Source organism: Aotus nancymaae, unplaced genomic scaffold (genome assembly GCF_030222135.1).
Source record: "Aotus nancymaae isolate 86718 unplaced genomic scaffold, 86718_ANA_hifiasm-v0.15.2.pri h1tg000077l, whole genome shotgun sequence".
Taxonomy (NCBI): domain Eukaryota; kingdom Metazoa; phylum Chordata; class Mammalia; order Primates; family Aotidae; genus Aotus; species Aotus nancymaae.
In genome coordinates, this window is record NW_026988492.1 from 3,634,858 (window position 1) to 3,660,283 (window position 25,426).

Consider the following 25,426-nt stretch of genomic DNA (forward strand, 5'->3'; position numbering starts at 1 on the left):
ATTAATATTAAAAACATATTTAAATATCTCTTTGATTTCTATCCTAAAATAATAAGCCTTGTTAGGTGTATGCCATTTTTAAACACGAAAATTTTACCAACCTCTGTGTCCTTCAACTTTTGTAGTTCATTTTCCAGCACCAACTTCTCTTCTAATAACAACTTAAAATCACGTTGCATCTGTTTGTATTCCTAAAAAGAAATAATTTTAGTAATAATGAAGAGTAAAACTCTCAATATAGAAAGATTATTTAGATACTTAATTATTAAGGCAAGAAAGTCTTCATTAACTCATGACAATAACAAAACATTGGTATTAGTCTGTACAGTGAACCAATAATTGAAGCTGAAAGACATAAAGATCTATAAGTGTCAAGGACTGGAACTATTCAGATGACTGTAGGATATTATAGTGTAGTATTTCAGAAGTGAAGTATTTCTGAGTGATAATGAGAGTAAAATGAGCAAAATAGACAAGGCTTTCCAGTTCGCATATGCATAGAAATCTCTTAAATAAACTACATAAGCATTGGATCTTTATATAGGATTATGTATCCTGACAATTTCAAGAGTCTGTTAAGAACTCAAGGACAAAGCATAATTTCAAATTGAGAGAACTATACTTACAGCATCTAACAAAACTTGATCATTTACAGCTCTGAAAAATAAACAAAAAATTTATGTTCATAATTGTACATTTATATTTTAATTTATGTAATACATTTACACATTTTCCTTGTAAATATTTTAATACAAATGAAGTTTAAAGGACACTTTGATTACCACTCCAAAAATTTAATGCTCTCCTTAGAAATATTATTGGATCACTGTTACCTTTCCAGGACTTGTTCTATGCATTTACACAATATGGCATGTACCTTCTCCATTCTGTAATTTTTATTAGTGGGTTGGATTTCAGTTTTATTTTTCACATAAATGACATCACTGTATATATTGTTCTCAACTTATTTTTTCACTTAACATCATGTCTGAGATTTCTTCATATCCATCAACATACATCATTCTCAGTCCTTTTAAGTGTTAATTATTATTCCATAGCAGAAGTTGGCAAACATTTTTTGTAAAGAACAAGACAGTAGATATTTTAGATTCTGCAAGCCTCATGGTCTCTATCACTATTACTCAATGAGTGTGACTGTATTCCAATTAAACTTTATTTATAAAAATAAATTGCAGATTAGGTTTAAAATTGTTCCATAGTTTGCTGACACAGTTTGGTGACATTGTTCCATAGTATGGATAAACCATAGATTATTTTCGGCAAAATAATCTATGGTTATTTGGGCCACAGTTTGCTAACATTGTTCCATAGTATGGATAAACCATAGATTATTTTTGACAAGAGTTATTCATTTAATAAATTGGAATTTATAACAGCTTTATTAAGGTCTAATTAATATATCACACAATGAAGAGATGTTCATTTAATATATCAGAATTATAACAGCTTTATTAAGGTATAATTAATATATCACACAATGCACATTTTAAAGTATACAATTCAATGTCTTTTAGTATATTTACCAACGTAAGCAACTGTCAACACTATCTAATTTTACAACATTTTATTTACCCCACGAAGGAACTCCAGACCCAATTTCTCTTTGCAAATGCCCAGCCAGTAATCTACTTTCTCTAGATTTGCCTATTCTGGATGGTTGATATAAATAGAAGCATACAGTATGTGGTCTTTTGAGACTGGCTTCTTACACTTAGCAATATGATTTCAAGGTTCTTCCCTATTGTAGCACATGTTACTACTTTGTTCCTTTGTACTGCCAAATAACATTCCATTATATGGATATGCCACATTTCATCCATCACTTTATGGACATTTTGTTTGTTTCCACTTTTCTGCCATTGTAAATAATGCTATTATGAACATTTATTACAAGTTTTGGTATGAACATGTGTTTTCATTTATCTCATGTATAAACCTAGAAACAGAATTTCTGAGTCATATGCAGAGTCTCTATGTAATTTTTTGAGGAACTGACAAACTGCTTTCCAAAGCAGGTACACAATTTAAATTCTCATGAGTAATATATGAGGGTCCCAATTTCTCTACATACTTGCCAACAAATCCTTGCCTTGTCTGTTTGATTATAGCCATCCTAGCGGGTGCAAAGTGGTATATCATTGTAGTTTTGATTTGCAATTAAAACTAGTGATGGCCAGGCCCGGTGGCTCATGCCTGTAAGCCCAGCAGTTTGGGAGACTGAGGCGGGAGGATCACCTGAGGTCAGGAGTTTGAGATCAGCATGGCCAACATGGTGAAACCCCATCTCTACTAAAAATACAAATATTAGTCGGGCGTGGTGGCAGGTGCCTGTAGTCCATTACTTGGGAGGCTGATGCACAAGAATTACTTGAACTCGGGAGGCAGAGGTTGCAGTGAGCTGAGATCACATCATTACACTCCAGCCTGGATAACAGAGCAAGACTCTGTCTCAAAAAACAAAAAAACAAGAAAAACTAGTAACTAATAATGTTAAGTATCTTTTCATGTGCTTATTGAGCATTTCTATGCCTTCTTTGGGAAAGTATTTATTCAGATCCTTTGCCTATTTTTAATTGAATTATTTACCTTTTTATTATCAAGATATAAGAGTTCTTTATATATTCTGTGAAGTACCTTAGCAGATATATGATTTGTATCTATTTTTCACATTCCATGAGTGGTTTTTTTCATGTTTTTGATAGCCTTACTTGCAGCACAAAAGTTTTTAATTTTGATAAAGTTTATCTACTTTTTTCTTTTGTTGTTTGTACTTCCGATGTCATATTTAAGAAACCACTGCCTAACCCAATGTCACAAAAATTTACTCCTATGTTTCTTCTAAAATGCCTATAGTTTTAGCTCTTAAATTTAGGTGTTAGACAATTTCAACTTAACGTTAGTGCATGGCAAAAATAAACAATCCAGCTTTATTCTTTTGCATGTAGATAACCCACTTGCTCAAGTACCATTTATTAAAAAGACTCTTCTTTCCCCCATTGAATCATCTAACCTTAAAAATCAATTGTTCATAAATGTAAGGGTTCATTTGTGGATTTTCAATTCTATTCCATTGCTCTATATGTCTAACCTTATGCCAGTAATACATTGCCTTGGTTACTGTAGCTTTCTACTAAGTTTTAAAATCAGTTAAGTGTGAGTCTTCTAACTTTGTTCTTAAGGTTGCTTTGGCTGTTCTAGCTTCCTTGCACTTCCACATGAGTTTTAGAATCAGCTTGTCAATTCTTACAAAATGTCAGCTGGAATTCTGGTAGTAATTACAGCGAATCTGTAGGACAATTTGGGAAATACTGCTACCTTAAAATTATTAAAGCCAGGTGTGGTGGCTCATGCCTGTAATTGCAGAACTTTGGGAGGCCAAGGCAGGAGAACACTTGAAGCCAGGAATTCAAGACCAGACTAGGCAACATAGCAAGACCCTGTCCCTACAAAAAAAAATTTTTTTTAAATTGCCAGACATGGTGGTGCATGCTTGTAGTCCTAGCTGCTTAGAAGGCTGAGGTAGGAAGACACCTTGGGCCTAGGAGTTAGCAGCTAAAGTGAGCTATGATCGCATCACTGCACTTCAGCCTGGGTGACAGAATGAGACCCTAATAGCTCTAAAAAATAAAAAATATTAAGTTCAACTGTCTGTGAATATGAGATATCTATCCAATTATTTAGGTGTTCTTTAAGTTCTTTCAATGATGTTTTGTAGTTTCAGTGCCCAATTCTTGCATTTCTTTTTTTAAATTCAGTCACAATCTCTTTGATGCTATTATAAATGGAATTGTTTTCTTTATTTCACTTTTGAAATGTTCATTGTTAGTGTGATCATTTCCTAGAGCTATAGTAATAAAGTACCAAAATATGGGTGATTTAAGACAACAAGAATTTATTTTCTCACAGCCTGGAGACTTGAAATACAAAATGAAAGTGTTGGCACAGCACGCTCCCTCTGAAACATCTAGGAAAGGAATCTACCATGCCTATTCTAATCACTGGTAGTTCCTAGCATTCTTTGGATTGAGGCAGAATAAATTCAATCTCTGCCTCCATTTTTATATAAGCAGTCTTTCTTCCATGTTTATCTGTCTTCTCCAATTCCTATAAGGACATTAGTCACACTGGATTAAGAGCCCATCCTATGACCTCATCTCAACTAAAGATATCGGCAATAACCCTGTTTCCAAATAAAATCACCCTGAGGTAGCACGGGGTGAGAACTTCAACATATCTTTTGAGCAGATACAATTCAACCCATAACAGTTAGTGTATAGATATTCATTTGTTTTTGTTTCTTGATCTTGTATATTGCAGTCTTGATGAATTCATTCATTACTTCCAATAGGTTTCAGAAGAACTCAGGATGTTTTTATACCTAAAATTATGTCATTTGCAAATAGAGGTAGTTTTACTTCTTCCTCACCAATGCAGACACTTTTTTTCCCTTTTCTTCCATAACTGCCCTTGCAAGAACCTCCACTATAATGATGAATAGAAGTGAATGCCTTGTCTTGTTCCTGAGCATAGGGAGAAATTATACATTCTTCACCATTGAGTATGATGTTGACTATGGGTTTTCCAAATGGCCTTCATCAGGTTTAGGAAGTTTCTTTCTATTCCTAGTTTATGGAATTCCTAGTATCATGAAAAGATGCATTTACTGAATTTTGTCAAGTGCATTTACTGAATCTAGTGAGCTGACGAGATTTTTTTCTTTTATTCAATCAATATTTTACATTATGTAAATTGATACCTGCATTTTAAATCAACCTTGCATTTCTGAGATAAATCCCACATGTTCATTATATATAACCTTTTTTATATGTTGTTGGATTCAATTTGCTGGTATTTTGGTGAGGATTTTTGTATTCACATTCATAACACATATTTATCTGTAGACTTATTTTCTTGTGATTTTCTAATTTTGGTATCAGAGTAACACAAATCTCATAGAATGAACTGAGAAGTATGAAATCTTCTATTTTTTTGGAGAGTTTGTAAAGGGCTAGTATTAACTCTTCTTTAAATATTTGATAGAATTAAAAAGTGAAGTCATCTGACCTAAGCATTTCTTAATGGGAAATATGTTAATTACTAATCAAATCTTTTCACTACTTATTAAGTCCAGTCATATGTTCTTGCTCTTGTTGATTCAGTTTAGTTTCGGTCTTTCTAGAAATATATATCATCTAAGTTATCTAATTTGTTGTCATATAGTTATTCATAGTATTCCCTTATCATTCATTTACCATAGATTATTGAGCCATACTCCCACTAACAAAAACAGGTTCTTTCTAGTTCTGCTACTATCACACTGATGCAAAAAAAAAAAAAAAAAAAAAAAAACACCTTTTTATATGCTTTCTTGAGCATATTGAACTTCTTTCTCTAAGGCAGATAAAGAAATTTGCTATATAATATAGCATACACCTTTGTTATGGCTAAACTGTGTTAAATTGTCCTTGAAAGTGGGAAATTTCTATTGCACTAGCATTCATACTAGAGTATTCATTCCACCAGCAAAAGCAGTTCTAAGTGGGAAGTTTATAGCAATGTCTACTTAAAAAAAAAAAAAGAATGATCGCAAATAAATAACATAATGTGATATATCAAAGAACCAGAAAAATAACAAAGTAAGCCAATAGTTTAATAGAAGGCAGAAAATTACAAAAAGAAGAGCAGAAATAAATCATATAGAGACTAAAAATACAATAGAAGAGGTTAACAAAACTAAGGGTTTTCTGAAAAGATAAAAATCAGCATATGTTAAGCTGGACTAAGAAGAAAGAGAGAGAAGGCCCAAATAACCTCAGAAAAGAAAAATTAAACATTATAACTGATACCATAGAAATAAAAAGATAATAAGAAACTACCACACAAAATTATATTCCAACAAACTGGACAACCTAGAAGAAAATGAGTAAATTCCTAGAAACATACAACCTACCAAAACTGAAGAAACAGAAAATCTGAAGAGACCAATAATGACCAAGGAGAGTCAATCAGTAATAAAAAAAATCTATCGAAGAAAAGCCCAAGACCTCATGGCTTCATGGTTGACTTCTACCATATATTTAAAGAAGAACTAATACAATCCTCAAACTCTTCCAAAATCTTGAAGAGGAAGAAATACTTCCAAACTATTTTACAAGTCAGCATCAATCACCCTGATAACAAAGTCAGACATGAACATCAAAGAAAATTACAGGCCAATATCCCTGATAAATATAGGTGTAAAAATCTTCAACCCAATACCAGCAAAACAAATTTCACAGTACATTAGAAGGATCATTCACCATGATCAAGTAAAATTTATCCCTGGAGTGCAAGGATGATGCAGCAAACCAATAAATGTCATGCATCATAGTAGCAGAATGAAAGACAAAACCATATGATCATCTCATAAGATGCAGAAAAAGCATCTGACAAGATTCAACATCCTTTCATAATAAAACCCATCAATAAATAGGAATAGAAGGAATGTACCTTAATATAATAAAACTCATATATAATCACCCCATACCTAACATTATTATACTCAATGGTGAAAAGTTTAAAGCTTTTCCTCTAAGATCAAAAACAAGGATACCCACTCTCCCCACTTCTATTCAACATAGTACCAGAAATCCAAGCCAGGGCAATTAGTCAAGAAAAAATAAAAGTATCAAAACAGAAAAAGAAGAAGTAAAATCATATTTGTTTCCAGATGATGCACTCTCATATATAGAAAGCTCTAAGGATGCCCCCCATCAAAACTTGCAGAACAAATGAATTCAGTATAGTTGCAGGATACAAAAACCAATATACAAAAATCAGTTGTGTTTCTATAAACTAACAACAAATTATCTAGAAAAGAAATCAAGAAAACAATTCCATTTATAATAGCATGAAAAGAAATAAAATACTTGGGAATACACTTAACCAAAGAAGGGAGAGATCTGTTACACTGAAAACTGTAAGATGTTGATGAAATAAATTGAAGAACACAAAGAAATGGAAAGAATTGAATTCAAACAATATTGTTAAAATGTTCATGCTACCCAAAATAACCTACAGGTTTAATGTAATCCCTATGAAAATTCCAATGACATTTTTCACAGAAATAAAAATAGATTCTAAAATTCATATTGGACCACAAAAGACGCTGAGTAGTCAAAGCAATTGTGAGCAAAAAGGAATAAAGGTGGAGGCATCACTTTATCACAAAATCTACTACACAAAGCTACAGTAATCAAAACTGCATGACCCTCACGTCAGAACAGAATAGAGATCCCAGAAATAAATTCACATATATGGCCAACTGATCTTTAACAAATGTACAAAAACACACAATTAGGAAAAGAATGTCTCTTCAATAAATGATGTTGGAGAGACTGCAGAAGAAAGAAATTGGGTCCTTATCTCACCTCATATATAAAAATAGACACAAAATGGATTAGAAACTTAAATGTAAGACCTGAAACTGTAAAATTACTTAACAAAAACATAGGGGAAAACTTCTTGATATTGGTCTTGGAAAATATTTTCTGGATATGACCCCAAAAGCAAAAATGGACAAATGGGACTGCATCAAGCTAAATAGTTTCTGCACAGCAAAGGAAACAATCAATGGAATGAAGATACAACCTATGGAATGGGAGAAAATATCTGCAAACCATACATCTGATAAGAGCTTAATATCCAAGATATAAAAGAAACTCAATTGCAAGAAAACAAATAACCCCATTTTAAAATGGGTAAATGGCTTGATATTTCTCAAAAAAAGACATATACATGGTTAACAGGTATATGAAAAAAATGTTCAACATCACTAATCATCAAGGAAAAGCAAGTTTAAACCACCATGTAATATTACCTCACATCTGTTATCGAAAAACAAATGGCTATTTTATATATATATATATACATGTACTGGCAATAATGTGGAGAAAAGGGAACTCTTATACACTGTTAGTGAGAATGTAAATTAGTACAGCTTTATGGAAAACAATATGGAAATTCTTCAAAGAAATAAAAATAGAACTACTATATGACCAAGTAATTCCACTTCTGAGTATATATCTAAAGGAAATAAATGTAAAAATAGATGAAGAACATGTGGAAGATATACATATATATAAACACACACACATATATATACATATACATATATATACATATACATATACATTTATATATGTAAAATATTATTCAGCCTTAAAAAAGAAGGAAATACTGTCATCTGCAATAACATGGATGAACCTGAAGGGCATTATGCCAAGAAGTCAGGTACAGAAAGACAATTACTGCATGATCTCACTTATATGTAGAACCCCAAACAGTCAAACTCATGGAAATAGAAAACAGAATGCTGGTTACCAGATGCTGTGGTTGGTGAAAATACGGAGATGTTGGTCAAAGGGTATAAAACTTCGGCTAGACAGGGAAAATTTATAAGAGAGTAATTTTTAAGTGTTCTCACCAGATAAAAGAAAGATATGTATGTGAGGATATTGGGTCTGTTACATAGCTTGATTTAGCCATTCCACAATGCATGCGTATATCAAAACATCACATTTTATACCATAAATTTTCTCAATAAAAAATAAAACATTTATTTTAAAAAGCAATTATATGAGTTTACAGGTGAAAAAAAATTCACAAACTACATTTTGTATCATTGTAACTTTTAATTTTTTAACTATGGAAAAATACATACAATAGAAAATTTATCATCTTAACCATTTTAAGTATATGGTTCAGCAGTGTTAGGCACCTTTACATTATTTTACAACCAATTTCCAGAACTCTTCTCATCATGTAAAATGGAAGCTTTGTGTGCATCAAACAATAACTCCCCATTCCCCCCCCCAAACCCCCAGCAACCATCATTCTATCATCTATGTCTATGAATTTAACACTACTCTAGATACCTCATGCAAGGGGAATAACTGCATTTGTCTTTTTGTGACTGGCTTATTACACTTAGCAGAATGTCCTCAGGGTTCATTCATGTTGTAGCATGTATCGGAATTTCCTTTCATGTTAAGACTCAATAATAATTTCATTGTATGTATACGCCACATTTTGTTTATCAATTTATTCATTGTTGCACAAGTGGGTGGCTTCCATCTTTTGGCCGTTGTGAATAATGCTGCAAAGAATGGATGTCAAATATCCCTTCAGCACTCTGATTTCAATGTGGGGGTATATATACCCAGAAGTGGAATTGCTGGATCATAAAGTAATTCTTTTTTTTTTAATTGTATTTTAGGTTTTGGGGTACATGTGAAGAACATGCAAGATTGTTGCATACGTACACACGTGGCAGTGTGATTTGCTGCCTTCCTCCCCTTCACCTATATCTGGCTTTTCTCCCCATATCTCTCCCCAACTCCCCACCCCCTACTGTCCCCTCCCCTATTTCCCCCCAACAGACCCCAGTGTATAGTGCTCCCCTCCCTGTGTCCATGTGTTCTCATTGTTCAACACCTGCCTATGAGTGAGAAGATGCAGTGTTTGATTTTCTGTTCTTTTGTCAGTTTGCTGAGAATGATGGTTTCCAGGTTCATCCATGTCCCTACAAAGGACGCGAACTCATCGTTTTTGATGGCTGCATAATATTCCATGGTGTATATGTGCCACATTTTCCCTGTCCAGTCTATCACTGATGGGCATTTAGGTTGGTTCCAGGTCTTTGCTATTGTAAACTGTGCTGCAATGAACATTCGTATGCATGTGTCCTCATAGTAGAACGATTTATAATCCTTTGGATATATACCCAGTAATGGGATTGCTGGGTCAAATGGAATTTCTATTTCTAGGTCCTTGAGGAATCACCACACTGTCTTCCACAATGGTTGAACTAATTTACACTCCCACCAACAGTGTAAAAGTGTTCCTATTTCTCCACATCCTCTCCAGCATCTGTTGTCTCCAGATTTTTTAATGATCGCCATTCTAACTGGCGTGAGATGGTATCTCAATGTAGTTTTGATTTGCATTTCTCTAATGACCAGTGATGATGAGCATTTTTTCACACGTTTGTTGGCCTCATGTATGTCTTCTTTTGTAAAGTGTCTGTTCATATCCTTTGCCCACTTTTGAATGGGCTGGTTTGTTTTTTTCTTGTAAATCTGCTTTAGTTCATGGTAAATTCTGGATATCAGCCCTTTGTCAGATGGGTAAACTGCAAAAATTTTTTCCCATTCTGTTGGTTGCGGATTCACTCTGACTGTTTCTTTTGCCGTGCAGAAGCTGTGGAGTTTGATTAGGTCCCATTTGTCTATTTTGGCTTCTGTTATCAAAGCTTTTGGTGTTTTGGTCATGAAGTCCTTGCCTATGCCTATGTCCTGAATGGTTTTGCCTAGATTTTCTTCTAGGGTTTTTATGGTGTTAGGTCTTATGTTTAAGTCTTTAATCCACCTGGAGTTAATTTTAGTGTAAGGTGTCAGGAAGGGGTCCAGCTTCTGCTTTCTGCACATGGCCAGCCAGTTTTCCCAACACCATTTATTAAACAGGGAATCCTTTCCCCATTGCTTGTTTTTGTCAGGTTTGTCAAAGATCAGATGGTTGTAGATATGTTGTATTGCCTCCAAGGCCTCTGTTCTGTTCCATTGGTCTATATCTCTATTTTGGTACCAGTACCATGCTGTTTTGATTACTGTAGCCTTGTAGTATAGTTTGAAGTCTGGTAGTGTGATGCCTTCCGCTTTGTTCTTTTTGCTTAGAATTGACTTGGCTATGCATGCTCTCTTTTGGTTCCATATGAAGTTTAAGGTGGTTTTTTCCAGTTCTGTGAAAAAGGTCATTGGTAGCTTGATGGGGATAGTGTTGAATCTGTAAATTACTTTGGGGAGTATGGCCATTTTCACGATATTGATTCTTCCTAACCATGAGCATGGAATGTTCCTCCATCTGTTTGTATCCTCTCTTATTTCGTTGAGCAGTGGTTTGTAGTTCTCCTTGAAGAGGTCCTTTACGTTCCTTGTTAGTTGTATTCCTAGGTATTTTATTCTCTTTGTAGCAATTGTGAATGGCAGTTCGTTCTTGATTTGGCTCTCTTTAAGTCTGTTATTGGTGTATAGGAATGCTTGTGATTTTTGCACATTGATTTTGTATCCTGAGACTTTGCTGAAGTTGCTTATCAGTTTCAGGAGATTTTGGGCTGAGATGATGGGGTCTTCTAGCTATACAATCATGTCATCTGCAAAAAGAGACAATTTAAATTCCTCCTTTACTATCTGAATACACTTTATTTCTTTTTCTTGCCTGATTGCTCTGGCTAGAACTTCCAGTACTATATTGAATAGGAGTGGTGAGAGAGGGCATCCTTTTCTAGTGCCAGATTTCAAAGGGAATTCTTCCAGTTTTTGCCCATTCAGTATGATATTGGCTGTTGATCTGTCATAAATAGTTTTTATTATTTTGAGATACGTTCCGTCAATACCTAGTTTATTGAGGGTTTTTAGCATAAAGGGCTGTTGAATTTTGTCGAAGGTCTTCTCTGCGTCGATTGAGATAATCATGTGGTTTTTGTCTTTGATTCTGTTTATGTGGTGAATTACGTTTATAGACTAGCATATGTTGAACCAGCCTTGCATCCCCGGGATGAATCCTACTTGATCATGGTGGATTAGCTTTTTGATGTGCTGTTGCAATCGGCTTGCTGGTATTTTATTGAAGATTTTTGCATCTATGTTCATCATGGATATTGGCCTGTAGTTTTCTTTTCTTGTTGAGTCTCTACCGGGTTTTGGTATCAAGATGATGTTGGTCGGGCCGGGCGCAGTGGCTCACGCCTGTAATCCCAGCACTTTGGGAGGCTGAGGCAGGTGGATCACAAGGTCAAGAGATCGAGACCATCCTGGTCAACATGGTGAAACCCTGTCTCTACTAAAAATACAAAAAATTAGCTAGGCATGGTGGCACGTGCCTGTAATCCCAGCTACTCAGGAGGCTGAGGCAGGAGAATTGCCTGAACCCAGGAGGCAGAGGTTGCAGTGAGCCGAGATAGCGCCATTGCACTCCAGCCTGGGTAGCAAGAGCAAAACTCCATCTCAAAAAAAAAAAAAAAAAAAAAAGATGATGTTGGTCTCATAAAATGATTTGGGAAGGGCTCCCTCTTTTTGGATTATTTGGAATAGTTTCAGGAGGTACCAGCTCCTCTTTGTATGTCTGGTAGAATTCAGCTGTGAACCCATCTGGACCTGGGCTCTTTTTGGATGGTAGGCTCTTAATTGCTGCCTCAACTTCAGACCTTGTAATTGGTCTATTCAGGGTTTCAGCTTCTTCTTGGTTTAGGCTTGGGAGGAGGCAACTGTCCAGGAATTTAGCCATTTCTTCCAGGTTTACTAGTTTATATGCATAGAGTTGCTTGTAATAGTCTCTGGTGATGGTTTGAATTTCTGTGGAATCTGTGGTGATATCCCCTTTATCATTTTTTATTGCATTTATTTGGTTATTCTCTCTTTTCTTTTTTATTAATCTGGCTAGTGGTCTATTTTGTTGACCTTTTTGAAAAAACAGCTACTGGATTTATTGATTTTTTGTAGGGTTTTTCGTGTCTCTATCTCCTTCTGTTCTGCTCTGATCTTAGTCATTTCTTGTCTTCTGCTAGGTTTTGAGTTTTTTTGATCTTGCTCCTCTAGCTCCTTCAATTTTGATGATAGGGTGTCAATTTTAGATCTTTCCTTGCTTCTCTTGTGGGCACTTATTGCTATATATTTTCTTCTAGAGACTGCTTTAAATGTGTCCCAGAGATTCTGGTATGTTGTCTTCGTTCTCGTTGGTTTTGAAGAACATCTTTATTTCTGCCTTCATTTCTTTATCAAGTCAACATTCAAGAGCCAGTTGTTCAGTTTCCATGAAGCTGTGGGGTTCTGAGTTAGCTTCTGAATTCTGAGTTCTAACTTGATTGCATTGTGGTCTGAGAGACTGTTTCTTATGATTTTCGTTCTTTTGCATTTGCTGAGGAGTGATTTACTTCCAATTATGTGGTCAATTTTAGAGTAGGTGTGATGTGGTGCTGAGAAGAATGTATATTCTGTGGATTTGGGGTGGAGAGTTCTGTAAATGTCGATTAGGTTTGCTTGGTTCAGATCTGAGTTCAAGTCCTGGATATCATTGTTAATTTTCTGTCTGGTTAATCTGTCTAATCTTGACAATAGGGTGTTAAAGTCTCCCACTATTATTGTGTGGGAGTTTAAGTTTCTTTCTAAGTCATTAAGAAATTGCCTTATGTATCTGGGTGCTCCTGCATTGGGTGCATTTATATTTAGGATCATTAGCTCTTCTTGTTGCATGGATCCTTTTACCGTTATGTAATGTCCTTCTTTGTCTCTTTTGATCTTTGTTGCTTTAAAGTCTATTTTATCAGAGACAAGAATTGCAACTCCTGCTTTTTTTTTTTTTTTTTTGCTTTCCATTTGCTTGGTAAATCTTCCTCCATCCCTTTATTTTGAGCCTTTGTGTATCCTTGCATGTGAGATGGGTTTCCTGGATACAGCACACTGATGGGTTTTGGCTTTTTATCCAATTCGCCAATCTGTGTCTTTTGATTGGGGCATTTAGTCCATTTACATTTAGGGTTAATATTGTTATGTGTGAATTTGATCTGACCATTATGATGCTAGCTGGCTGTTTTTCCCGTCAGTTGATGCAGATTCGTCATTGTGTTGATGCTGTTTACGATTTGGTATGTTTTTGGAGTGGCTGGTACTGATTGTTCCTTTCTATGTGTAGTGCCTCTTTCAGTAGCTCTTGTAAGGCAGGCCTGGTGGTGATGAAATCTCTGAATACTTGCTTGTTCGCAAAGGATTTTATTTTTCCTTCACTTATGAAGCTTAGTTTGGCTGGATATGAAATTCTGGGTTGAAAGTTCTTTTCTTTAAGGATGTTGAATATTGGCCCTCACTCTCTTCTGGCCTGTAGAGTTTCTGCTGAGAGATCTGCTGTGAGTCTGATGGGCTTCCCTTTGTGGGTAACCTGACCTTTCTCTCTGACTGCCCTTAGCATTTTCTCCTTCATTTCAACCCTGGTGAATCTGATGATTATGTGCCTTGGGGTTGCTCTTCTTGAGGAATATCTTTGTGGTGTTCTCTGTATTTTCTGTACTTGAATAATGGCCTGCCTTGCTAGGTTGGGGAAGTTTTTCTGGATAATATCCTGAAGAGTATTTTCCAGCTTGGATTCATTCTCTTCGTCACATTCAGGTACACCTATCAAACGTAGATTAGGTCTTTTCACATAGTCCCATATTTCTTGGAGACTTTGTTCATTCCTTTTTACCCTGTTTTCTCTAATCTTGCCTTCTCATTTTATTTCATTGCATTGATCTTCGACCTCTGATATCCTTTCTTCTACTTGGTCAATTCGGCTGTTGAAACCTGTGCATGCTTCGCGAAGTTCTCGTGTTGTGTTTTTCAGCTCCATCAATTCATTTATATTCCTCTCTAAGTTGTCTATTCTCGTTAGCATTTCATCAAATCTTTTTTCAAGGTTCTTGGTTTCTTTGCATTGGGTTAGAACGTGTTCTTTTAGCTCACAGAAGTTTCTTATTACCCACCTTCTGAAGCCTGATTTTGTCATTTCATCACACTCATTCTCCATCCAGCCTTGTTCCCTTGCTGGTGAGGAGTTGTGATCCTTTGTAGGAGGAGAGGTGTTCTGGTTTTGGGTGTTTTCATCCTTTTTGTGCTGGTTTCTTCCCATTTTTGTGGATTTATCCACCTATGGTCTTTGTAGTTGCTGACTTTCTGATTGGGTCTCTGAGTGGACATCTAGTTTGCTGATGATGAAGTTATTTCTGTTGCTTAGTTTTCCTTCTAACAGCCTGGCAACTCTGCTGTAGGACTGCTGAGGTTCACTCCAGGCCCTGCTTGCCTGGGGTCACCTGCAGCAGCTGCAGAACAGTAAGGGTTGCTACCAGCTTCTTCTCCTGCTATCTTTGTCCCAGAAGGATGCCTGCCAAATGTCAGTCTGATCTCTTCTTTATGAGGTGACTCTTTGGATATACAGGAGTCAGGGAGCTGCTTGAAGAGACAGTCTGTCCTTTATAGGAGCTCAAATGCTGAGCTGTGATCTCTGTTGTTCATTCAGAGCTGCTGGGCAGGTACGTTTAAGTCTGCAGCAGAACTCATCAATGCCTTTTTTTTCCCCCAGGTGCTCTGTCCCGGAGAGTTAGGGCTTTATTTAAGAATTTCCATTATGCTGCTGCCTTTTTTTCAGGGATTCCCTGCCCAGCAAGGAGGCAGGCTAGTCACTATCTGCCTGCAGAGGCTTTGCTGAGATGCTGTGGGCTCCACCCAGCTGCTGTGTGAACTTCCCTGCAGTCCTGTTTATATGGGTGTCGTTAGAACTGCCTCGGCAATGGTGGCCCACCTCTGTAATGGCGGACTCTCTCTGTAATGGCGGGTTGCCTCGGCAACATTGGGCTGCCTCAGCAAAGGCGGACTACCTCCGTAGTGGTGGAGTACCTCAGTAATGGCAGACACCCCTCCCCTACAGAGCTGGACCATCCCAGGTTCAGCTGTGCTTGCTGTGAAGCTCTCAACCCAGAGTGTTTCCAATTGCTGTTTTTGTTTTTTTTTGTGGGGGTGGGACCAGCCAAGCCTGATCACCTGGCTCCCTGCCTCAGAGTCTTCCTTTTCCTTTTAGTTGAACAGTCGACTCTCTCGCCTGCTGAAAAGGCGCTGGGATCTGTGTGCTTTCCTGTGCGGCGACCCACTGAGCTGGCTGAAACAGCGGTGCTGAGATTCATGGCACTTTTTTTTTGCCCAGGAATCTCCAGGCCTGGCTCCCTGTTTCAGTCCCCTTTTTTAATCAGATGAATGGGCGACTGTGACTTCCCGGACCTCCATTCGCCAGACCCAGACCAGTGTGTTTTGTACGGAGAACCGCCATGCCGGCCAAAACAGCCATGCTGACGACCCATGGGGCTCCTCCACCTGGGATTCTCCTAGTCTGTGGGCAATAAAAATCCATCTGGAAATGTGGCGTCCACTCACCCTCTGCACTTTCACTGGGAGCTGCAATCCTGAGCTTCTCCTAAGCGGCCATCTTGGATCAATTCTGTTTTTAATTTTTTAGGAACCAACACACTGTTTTTTGTAGTATATATTTTACATTTCATTTTACATTCTCTATGTTTATAATTTTCAATGTAAAAAATATTTATATATAAAATCACAAAAATTGATACAAGAAATTATAAATTCGTTGACAGCATTGTTATTTTATGCTTCAATATTTCTGCAATAAATATGTACTAACTTTCATAAACATGTTACATACGGAAAAATACAATTTTATCTGTTAATTATTTTAAATAGAAAAATAATAAAATACAAAAAACAGCTTACCTCTCCAACATATTTGCCTGGTTTTCAAATACTTTCAACATGGCATTAAATCGAGTAGTCATTGAATGATCAGTTTCTATTATTTAAAAAATCAAAAATGTTAAAAGTTTTATAAATGGCTGGAATTATAGCTCTACGCTAAATATAACTGCTATAGATATGAAAGCTAAAGAAACATAGAGAGGGGCTAGCAGGGCTACATGAGTATTAACAGAATGCTTATGAGGAGAATAGCTACCACTTTATTAAATACCTACTTGTGCAAATCACCATGGTATATTGCCTTCTCTTATTCTTAAAATAATCTAAAAAATAAGATACGGTCATAATTTTCAAATACAAAAGTTCAGGCTCAGAGAGGTTATATAGCTTGATCTATACTATATATATAGTAAAAGATAAAACTGAATTAATGTCAATATATGTGACCTTCTAATGATACAGCATATCAGAGGAACTCGAGGATGCTAAGAGAGAAATGCTTTAGTTGCTGTTGCTAACTCAATAAAGTTTATGGGAAGGATCTAGCTAACCTACTAAGTTTTACAACTGCATCAAAGAACCCAAAAGAGAACCTAAGATGCTACTTAAAAGAGAACCAACATAATAAGGATCCACAATAATCAATGTACTATTAGGATAATACCACAAGACTCCTCAATCTTATGACATAAAAAGCATATGATAGAAGACAGTCCTGCATTAAGTTTTCTGTCAGAAAAACAAGATATGAAACAAAGAAAATGTTTAAAAACATAGTAGCATACAACAGTTCCTAAATATTCACTGTATTTTTTCTATTTCACATGTCAAGAGTGGCATAGAATAATAAATATTTAGGAGCTGAGAAGAGAAAGTAGAAAGATATAAAGAAGCTAAGCCTTAAAGAATGGATAGAGCTTCATTCAAAAGAAAAAATAAAAAGTAAACATCTTAAGCAAAAGCAAGAAAAGTAGAAATGTGTAAAATATATCCAGGGTACCAAATATATCAAGTATAACCAAGAAACCAAGTCAAACAGAGGCTTTACTTTGAGAGAGTCAATATTCCTCAAAGATTCCAACAGGATATTGGGAGAAGCCAGTTTCATAAGAATTAAATTTATAATTTTTTGTAGGTGGGGGGTAGTAATTCAAAATGCTTACATAAAAAGTCACAGTTAATAATAAAACAATAATTTAAGAGTAATCTGATTGTAGCACATTATATAATTTTAAATTCTGTCCTAAATATGGTAAAGAACTACAAGGAACACCAACCATTATTCCAGCTACAATTTGAAAATTCAGCCCCAAGAAAGAAGAAAAAGACACTACAAAACATTCCTGGGGGAAAAAAAGGAAGAACACGAAATGACATTAGCAAGATGAGAAAGTAGGAGATATCAGTCTTCATTTTCCCACAAAAAAACAACCACTAGACAGCTATCCATGGATGAAAATGGCCATGTTAGGGCTCAAAGTCTCAAAGAAGCTGCAGCAAGATAGTAAAGCAAAAAAAATGTAGAATAACCACACAGACAGGATAACTGAGGAGATAAGCATACCAGAGATATCTGGAGACAGCAAATAATGAGAAAGAGTGCAGAAACTATCACTATTAGCCATGCAACAGGTGCCACCATGGTTCCCAGCAGTCTGCTCTACAGAGAACACTGACAGCTCTCACCACTGAGGTAACTAATAACCACTGCCACCATGAAACCCCCAGATAAGAGAAATATTGCTCTATCCACCACCAAGAAGAAGCCACTATTGTGCCAAGCCAGGACTAAGGCCACCATGCCCCAGATCCATGTGTGACCCAGATCACAGAGTCACAATCTTTCCATATGTACCCAGGCTCCAGCATTGGCTAGAAGGCTGCATCATGCACATCCATGCCTCAGACACCAGAGCCACCTTCACTAGGGGCTAGCCCCTCCCCAGGCCCTAGAGCCATGCTCACTCTGCACCAGCCTGTGCAATGAACCCTAGCTCTGCCATTCCTCCGAGTCCTATGTTTCAGGTATCTGAGCCACTGCCACAGTAAGCTAAGCCACAGCCCAATCCTGGAACCACTGCTGCTCTGCATGTGTTCACACTCCAGTCCACATCTCTGAGGCTGCACCATGCACACGTATAATATAGTCACCAGAGCCACTGGCTTCACATGCTAGCCTTGCCCAGGGCCCTGAAGCTGCAGACTCTCAGTACACATGTGGGCTGCAACCTCAGCTCTGATGTTACCCTTTGAGACTCTAACTGCACATGCATTAGACATCAGAGCTACCACCACAACAAGCTAGCCCAAACCCAAGGCCTCAGAGCAATCCCAGCTCTCCATCTGTGACTACATTTCAGAATGCGGCTCTGCAGCCACTCAACAAGTGCCTGCATCCTAGACACCAGAACCATCAATGCAGCAGGGATATCCATATCACAGTCCTCAGAGCTGCAATAGACTGGCACACACCAGCATCTGGACCCCAGAGCCACTGTCAGTTCATACATGCTCGTGTTCCCAGATCCAAGCTGCTCTACCACTCCACAGGTACCATGCATCAGACATTAGTACCACTGTCACTACAAGCACACCCACAAGCCAGATCCAGCACCAAGGGATGTCACCTCTGCCACAACATCCCTTAGGGAAGTAAATGAGATCAGAAGAATTCTGTCAGGCTTTGCCACTATTGCAGATACCTATCGCCTTGGCCACTGTACACCACTGAAGTCTTTACCCACATCAACCACAGCTGAAAATGCTACATGGATGCTGAACTGCCACATCCTCATTGGATCCTAAATTGCCACACCCCACCCAGCTAGTGTACTCAAAACCACCCATAGGTGAACATCTTTTCATACAAAACCACTCCATAAAGTCTGGAAGCAGTGATGCTATCAAAATCTGCCAAAAAAAAATCAAATAATTATCTTAAGGAAGCTCAGTAATCTATAAGAAAACACTGATAGACAACTTAACAAAAATAAGGAAAACAATACACAAACAAAATGAGAAGTTTAACAAAGTGAGATTTAAATCATAAAGAAGAACCAAACAGAAATTCCAATGCTAAAGAATACAATGAATAAAATTTAAATTACAAAAGATAAACCAAAAAAATGTCAACTGTATAATTCATCAAGGAGAAGAAAGAATCTGTAAACTCAAAGAAAATTATTTGAAAATATATATTTAGGGGAAAAAAAGAATAAAGAATAAAAAGGAATGTTAAAGGCTATTACCTATTGGATACAATGTTCACTATTTAAGTAATGGGTACACTAAAAGCCCAGACTTTACCATGACACAGTATATACATGTAAGAAATCTGCACTTATCTCCTCGAAGTAGATAAAAATTTTAATTTTTTAATTCCAAAAAATTAATAAACCCTACAGAATTTATAGGACAGCATCAAGAGTGTTATGATTTACATTATAGGAATTAAAAAGGAGAAAAGAAAAAGAGGCAGAAAGCTTATTTGAAGAAATAATGGCTAATAATGTCCCAAATATGAGGAAAGATATAAACATCCAGAAAGATAAAGTCACCAAACAGGTACAGCCTAAATAATATTTTACCAAATATACCATAACCAAACTGTCAAAAATTAAAGACAAAAAAAGAATCTTGAAAGCAACAGAGAAAAGAGCCTTCTCAAATAGAGAGAATCACCATAGGGCTATCAGCAGTTTTCTCAGTGAAAATTTTGCAGTCCGAGAGAGTAAGAAGATATTTTCAAAGTTCTTGAAGAAAAAAAAAAACTGCCAACCAAGAATACTTTACCCAGAAAAGTTGGTCTACAAAAATGAAGGAGTGATACTTTCTCTGACAAACAAAAGCTCAGGGAGTTCATCACCATCAGGCTTGCCTCAAAAAAATGCTAAAGGGAGTTCTTCATTTTGAAATGAAAGGACACTAAGTAGTAACACAAATACATATGAAAGTATAAAACACACTGGTGAAAGTATGTATATAGTAATATTACATACTATAATATTACAACATACTATAAAATAAAATTATATACCATATATATGTATAACATTACATATTATAATATTATAAAGTGGTCTGTAAATCACTTATGTCTACAGAATAAAGGTTAAAAGGCAAACAACATACCCACAGCTACAATAATTTCTTGAGGTATTCACAAAATAAAATATATAAATTATGACATTAAAAACATAAAATGCTCAGAGGGGAGTAAAAGTATATCAACAAATTGCAAGGGAAGATAGCAAACAGGGAATAAAAAAACAAAGGATCTACAAAACAGCTAAAAAACATTTAACAGAATGGCAATAGTATTGGAAACCAATAATTGAACAGGAAATTGGAAATCAATTATTGAATAGGGGTAACTATATTTATATCAGACAAGAGACTTTAAGTCAAAAAAAGTCACAAGAGACAAAGAAGGTTATTATACATTGAAAAAAGCTCAATTCGTCAAGAGAATATAACAATTGCAAATATATACATACCCAACATTGCAACACCTAAATATATAAACCAAATATTAACAGATCTGAAGAGAGAAACAGACAGCAATACAGTAATAGCAGAGGACTTCAATACTCTACATTCAATAATGGACAAATCAGACAGAAAACAAATAAGGAAACCTTACATTTGAACTATACTTTAGACCAATGGACCTAACAAACCTATACAAGATATTCCATTCAATACCAGAATATAGAGCTTTCTCAAGCGCAAATGGAATGTTCTAAAGGACAGATCTTGTGTTAGGCCAATAAGCCTTATAAAATTTAAGAAGGCTAGAATCATATCAAGGATTTCCCAATCACGGTGGCATGAAACTAGTAATAACAGAAGAAAAACTGAAATATTTACAAATATGTGGAAATTAACACACTCCTGAACAATGGGTCAAAAGATAAATTCAGGTTGGAGGGCCCAAGATAGCTAAATAGGAACAGCTCCAGAGTGCAGTTCCCAGCAAGAACGACACAGAGGGTGAGTGCTCACTGCATTTCCAAACAAGTTTTCGCTGCCCACAGATCAGGAAATTCCCAGGCCGAAAAGCGCCATGAGTTTTCAGCATGGCTGGAGCCGCAGGTTGGCGCACAGAAACTCTCACAAATCTGGGTGGACATTTCAACTGGCACCTGGAATGCCTGGGAGACAGAGTCACTCAATCAACTGAAAGGGAGGGGGCTGAGACAGGGAGCCAGGCAATCTGGCTTGGCGGGTACCTCCCCCACAAAACAAGCAATCTGAAACGCTCTGGATTGAGAATTCCACAGCAAGCACAACTGGACCTGGGATGGTCCAGCTCAGTGTGAGGAAGGGTGTCCGCCACTACCGAAGCAGTCCGCCAATATCAAGGCAGTTCACACAGCAGCAGGGCAGAGCCTTCGGCAGCTCAACAATGCCTCTGCTGGCAGACTGTGACTGGACTACTCCATGCAGGGCAGGGCATCTCTGAAAAAAGGCAGCAGCACATCAGAAACTTATAAATAAAGCCAACCTTCCTAGGTCAGAGAACCTGAGAAAAGAGGCGGTTATGAGTTACGCTACAGTAGATTTAAAGGTACCTGCCCAGTAGCTCTGCACAGAACAGCGGAGCTCACAGCACAGCACTTGATATCCTATAAGGGACAGACTGTCTCCTCAAGCAGCTCCCAACCCCCATATACCCAAACAGACACTTCATAAAGGAGAGCTCAGGCTGACATCTGGCGGGTACCCTTCTGGGACAAAGATAAAAGAAGAAGAAAATGGCAGGAACCCTTACTGTTCTGCAGCCCCCGTAGGTGATCCCCTGGCAAGCAGGGTCTGGAGTGGACCTCCAGAAGTCCTGCAGCAGAGGGGCCTGTTAGATGGAAAACTAAGAAACAGAAAGAACTAGCTTCAACATTAACAAAAAGGACATCCATTCAAAGACCCCATCCGAAAGTCACCAACTACAAAGCCCACAGGTAGATAAATCCACTAAGTTGGGAAGAAACCAGCACAAAAAGGATGAAAACACCAAAAACCAGAATGCCTCTCCTCTTCCAAGGAATTACAACTCCTCACCAGCTAGGGATCAAAGATGGATGGAGAACAAATATGATGAATTGACAGAAACAGGCTTCAGAAGGTAGGTAATATCAAACTTCTCAGAGCTAAAAGAACATGTGCTAACCCAATGCAAAGAAACTAAGAACCTAGGAAAAAGGTTCGATGAGACACTAACTAGAATAAACAGCTTAGGGAAGAATATAAGAGACTTGATGGAGCTGAAAAACACAGCACGAGAACTTCACAAAGCATACACAAGTTTCAACAGTTGAATTGACCAAGCAGAAGAAAGGATATCCGAGACTGAAGATCAACTCAATGAAATAAAACAAGAAGGCAAGATTAGAGAAAAAAGAGTGAAAAGAAATTAACAAAGTCTCCAAGAAATATGTGATTATGTGAAAAGACCTAATCTGTGTTTGATAGATGTACCTGAATGTGATGGAGAGAATTAATCCAAGCTGGAAAACACTCTTCAGGATATTATCCAGGAGAACTTTCCCAACCTAGCAAGGTAGGCCACTATACAAGTCCAGGAAATATAGAGAACACCACAAAGATATTCCTCGAGAAGGTAAATCCAAAGGCACATAATCATCAGATTCACCAGGGTTGAAATGAAGGAAAAAATGCTAAGGGCAACCAGAGATAAAGGTCAGGTTACTCACAAAGGGAAGCCCATCAGACTCACAGTGAATCTCTCCGCAGATACCCTACAAGCCAGAAGACAGTGAGGGTCAATATTCAACATCCTTAAAAAAAAGAACTTTCAACCTAGAATTTTATATCCAGTCAAACTAAGCTTCAGAAGTGAAGGACAAATAAAATCCTTTACAAACAAGCAATTGCTGAGAGATTTTGTCACCATCAGGCCTGCCTTACAAGAGCTCCTGAAAGAAGCACTAAACAAGAAAAGGAACAACCAGTACCAGCCACTCCAAAAACATACCAAATGGTAAAGACCAAAAGATCATCAACATAATGAAGAAAATGTGTCAACTAATGGGCAAAACAACCAGCTAGCATCAAAATGGCAGGATCAAATTCACACATAACAATATTAACCTTAAATGTAAATGGGCTAAATGCCCCAATCAAAAGACACAGACTGGCAAATAGGATAAAAAGCCAAGACCCATCAGTGTCCTATAGTCAGGAAACCCATCTCACGTGCAAGGACACACATAGGCTAAAAATAAAGGGATGAAGGAACATTTATCAAGCAAATGGAAAGCAAAAAAAAAAAAAAAAAAAAAAAAGCAAGAGCTGTAATCCTTATCTCTGATAAAATGGACATTAAACCAACAAAGATCAAAAGAGACAAAGAAGGGCATTACATAATGGTAAAAGGATCAATGCATCAAGAAGAGTTAACAATCCTAAATATATACGCACCCAATACAGGAGCACCTAGATACATAAAGCAAGTTCTTAATGACCTACAAAGAGACTTGAGACTCCCACACAATAATAGTGGGAGACTTTAACACTCCACTGTCAATCTTAGACAGATCAATGCAACAGAAAATTAACAAGAATATCCAAGACTTGAACTCAGAACTGGACCAAGCAGACTTAATAGACATCTACAGAGGTCTCCACCCCAAATCCACAGAATATACATTCTTCTCAGCACCGCATTGCACCTACTCTAAAATTGACCACATAATTGGTAGCAAATAACTCCTCAGCAAATGCAAAAGAATGGAAATTATAACAGACACTCTCAGACCACAGGGCAATCAAATTAGAACTCAGAATTGAGAAACTAACTCAGAGCTGCACAACTTGATGGAAATTGAACAACTTGCTCCTGAATGTCGACTGGATAAACAATGAAATGAAGGCAGAAATAAAGATGTTCTTTGAAAGCAATGAGAACAAAGACACAACGTACCAAAATCTCTGGGACACATTTAAAGCAGTGTCTAAAGGGAAATTTATAGCAATAAATGTCCACCAAAGAAGCGAGGAAAGATCTAAAATCAACACCCTATCACCAAAATTGAAAGAGCTAGAGGAACGAGATCAAAAAAACTCAAAAGCTAACAGAAGACAAGAAATAACTAAGATCAGAGCAGAACTGAAGGAGATAGAGACACAAAAAATCCTTCAAAAAATCAATAAATGCAGAAGCTGGTTTTTTTTTAAAGATCAACAAAATTGACAGACCACTAGCCAGATTAATAAAAAAGAAAAGAGAGAAGAATCAAACAGATGCAAGAAAAAACAAAAAAGGGGATATCACCACCAATTCCACAGAAATACAAACTACCATCAGAGATTACTACAAACAACTCTATGCACATAAACTAGTAAACCTGGAAGAAATGGATAAAGTCCTGGACACTTGCACCCTCCCAAGCCTAAACCAGGAAGAAGTTGAAACGTTGAACAGACCAATAACAAGAGCTGAAGATGAGGCAGCAATTGACAGCCTACCAACCAAAAAAAGCCCAGGTCCAGATGGATTCACATCTGAATCCTACCAGACATACAAAGAGGAGCTGGCACCATTCCTTCTGAAACTATTCCAAACAATCCAAAAGAGGGAATCCTTCCCAAATCATTTTATGAGACCAACATCATCCTGATACCAAAACCTGGCAGAGATTCAACAAAAAAAGAAAACTTCAGGCCAATATCCATGATGAATATCAATGCAAAAATCTTCAATAAAATACTGGCAAAACAATTGCAACAGTACATCAAAAAGCTTATCTATCATGATCAAGTAGGCTTCATCCCAGGGATGGAAGGCTGGTTCAACATATGCAAGTCTATAAACATAATCTACCACATAAATAGAACCAAAGACAAAATCCATGATTATCTTAATAGATGCAGAGAAGGCTGTCGACAAAATTCAACAGCCCTTTATGCTAAAAATTCTCAATAAACTAAGTATCGATGGAACATATCTCAAAATAATAAAAGCTATTTATGACAAACCTACAGCCAATATCATACTGAATGGGCAAAAACTGGAAGCATTCCCTTTGAAATCCAGCACTAGACAAGGATGCCCTCTCTCACCA

General features: G+C 37.0%; 1 protein-coding gene across 1 annotated transcript in view; it reads right to left on the bottom strand.

Annotated features, from left to right (window-relative positions):
• Positions 1-25,426, bottom strand: part of CCDC7 (coiled-coil domain containing 7) — a 149,209-nt gene that overhangs the window by 25,256 nt on the left and 98,527 nt on the right. The window contains exons 11-13 of the mRNA XM_064368481.1: positions 16,365-16,440; positions 627-657; positions 102-191 (exon numbers count right to left, since the gene is read on the bottom strand). Of these exons, the coding sequence (XP_064224551.1) occupies positions 102-191; positions 627-657; positions 16,365-16,440 (197 nt within the window). The remainder of the gene's footprint in view (positions 1-101; positions 192-626; positions 658-16,364; positions 16,441-25,426) is intronic.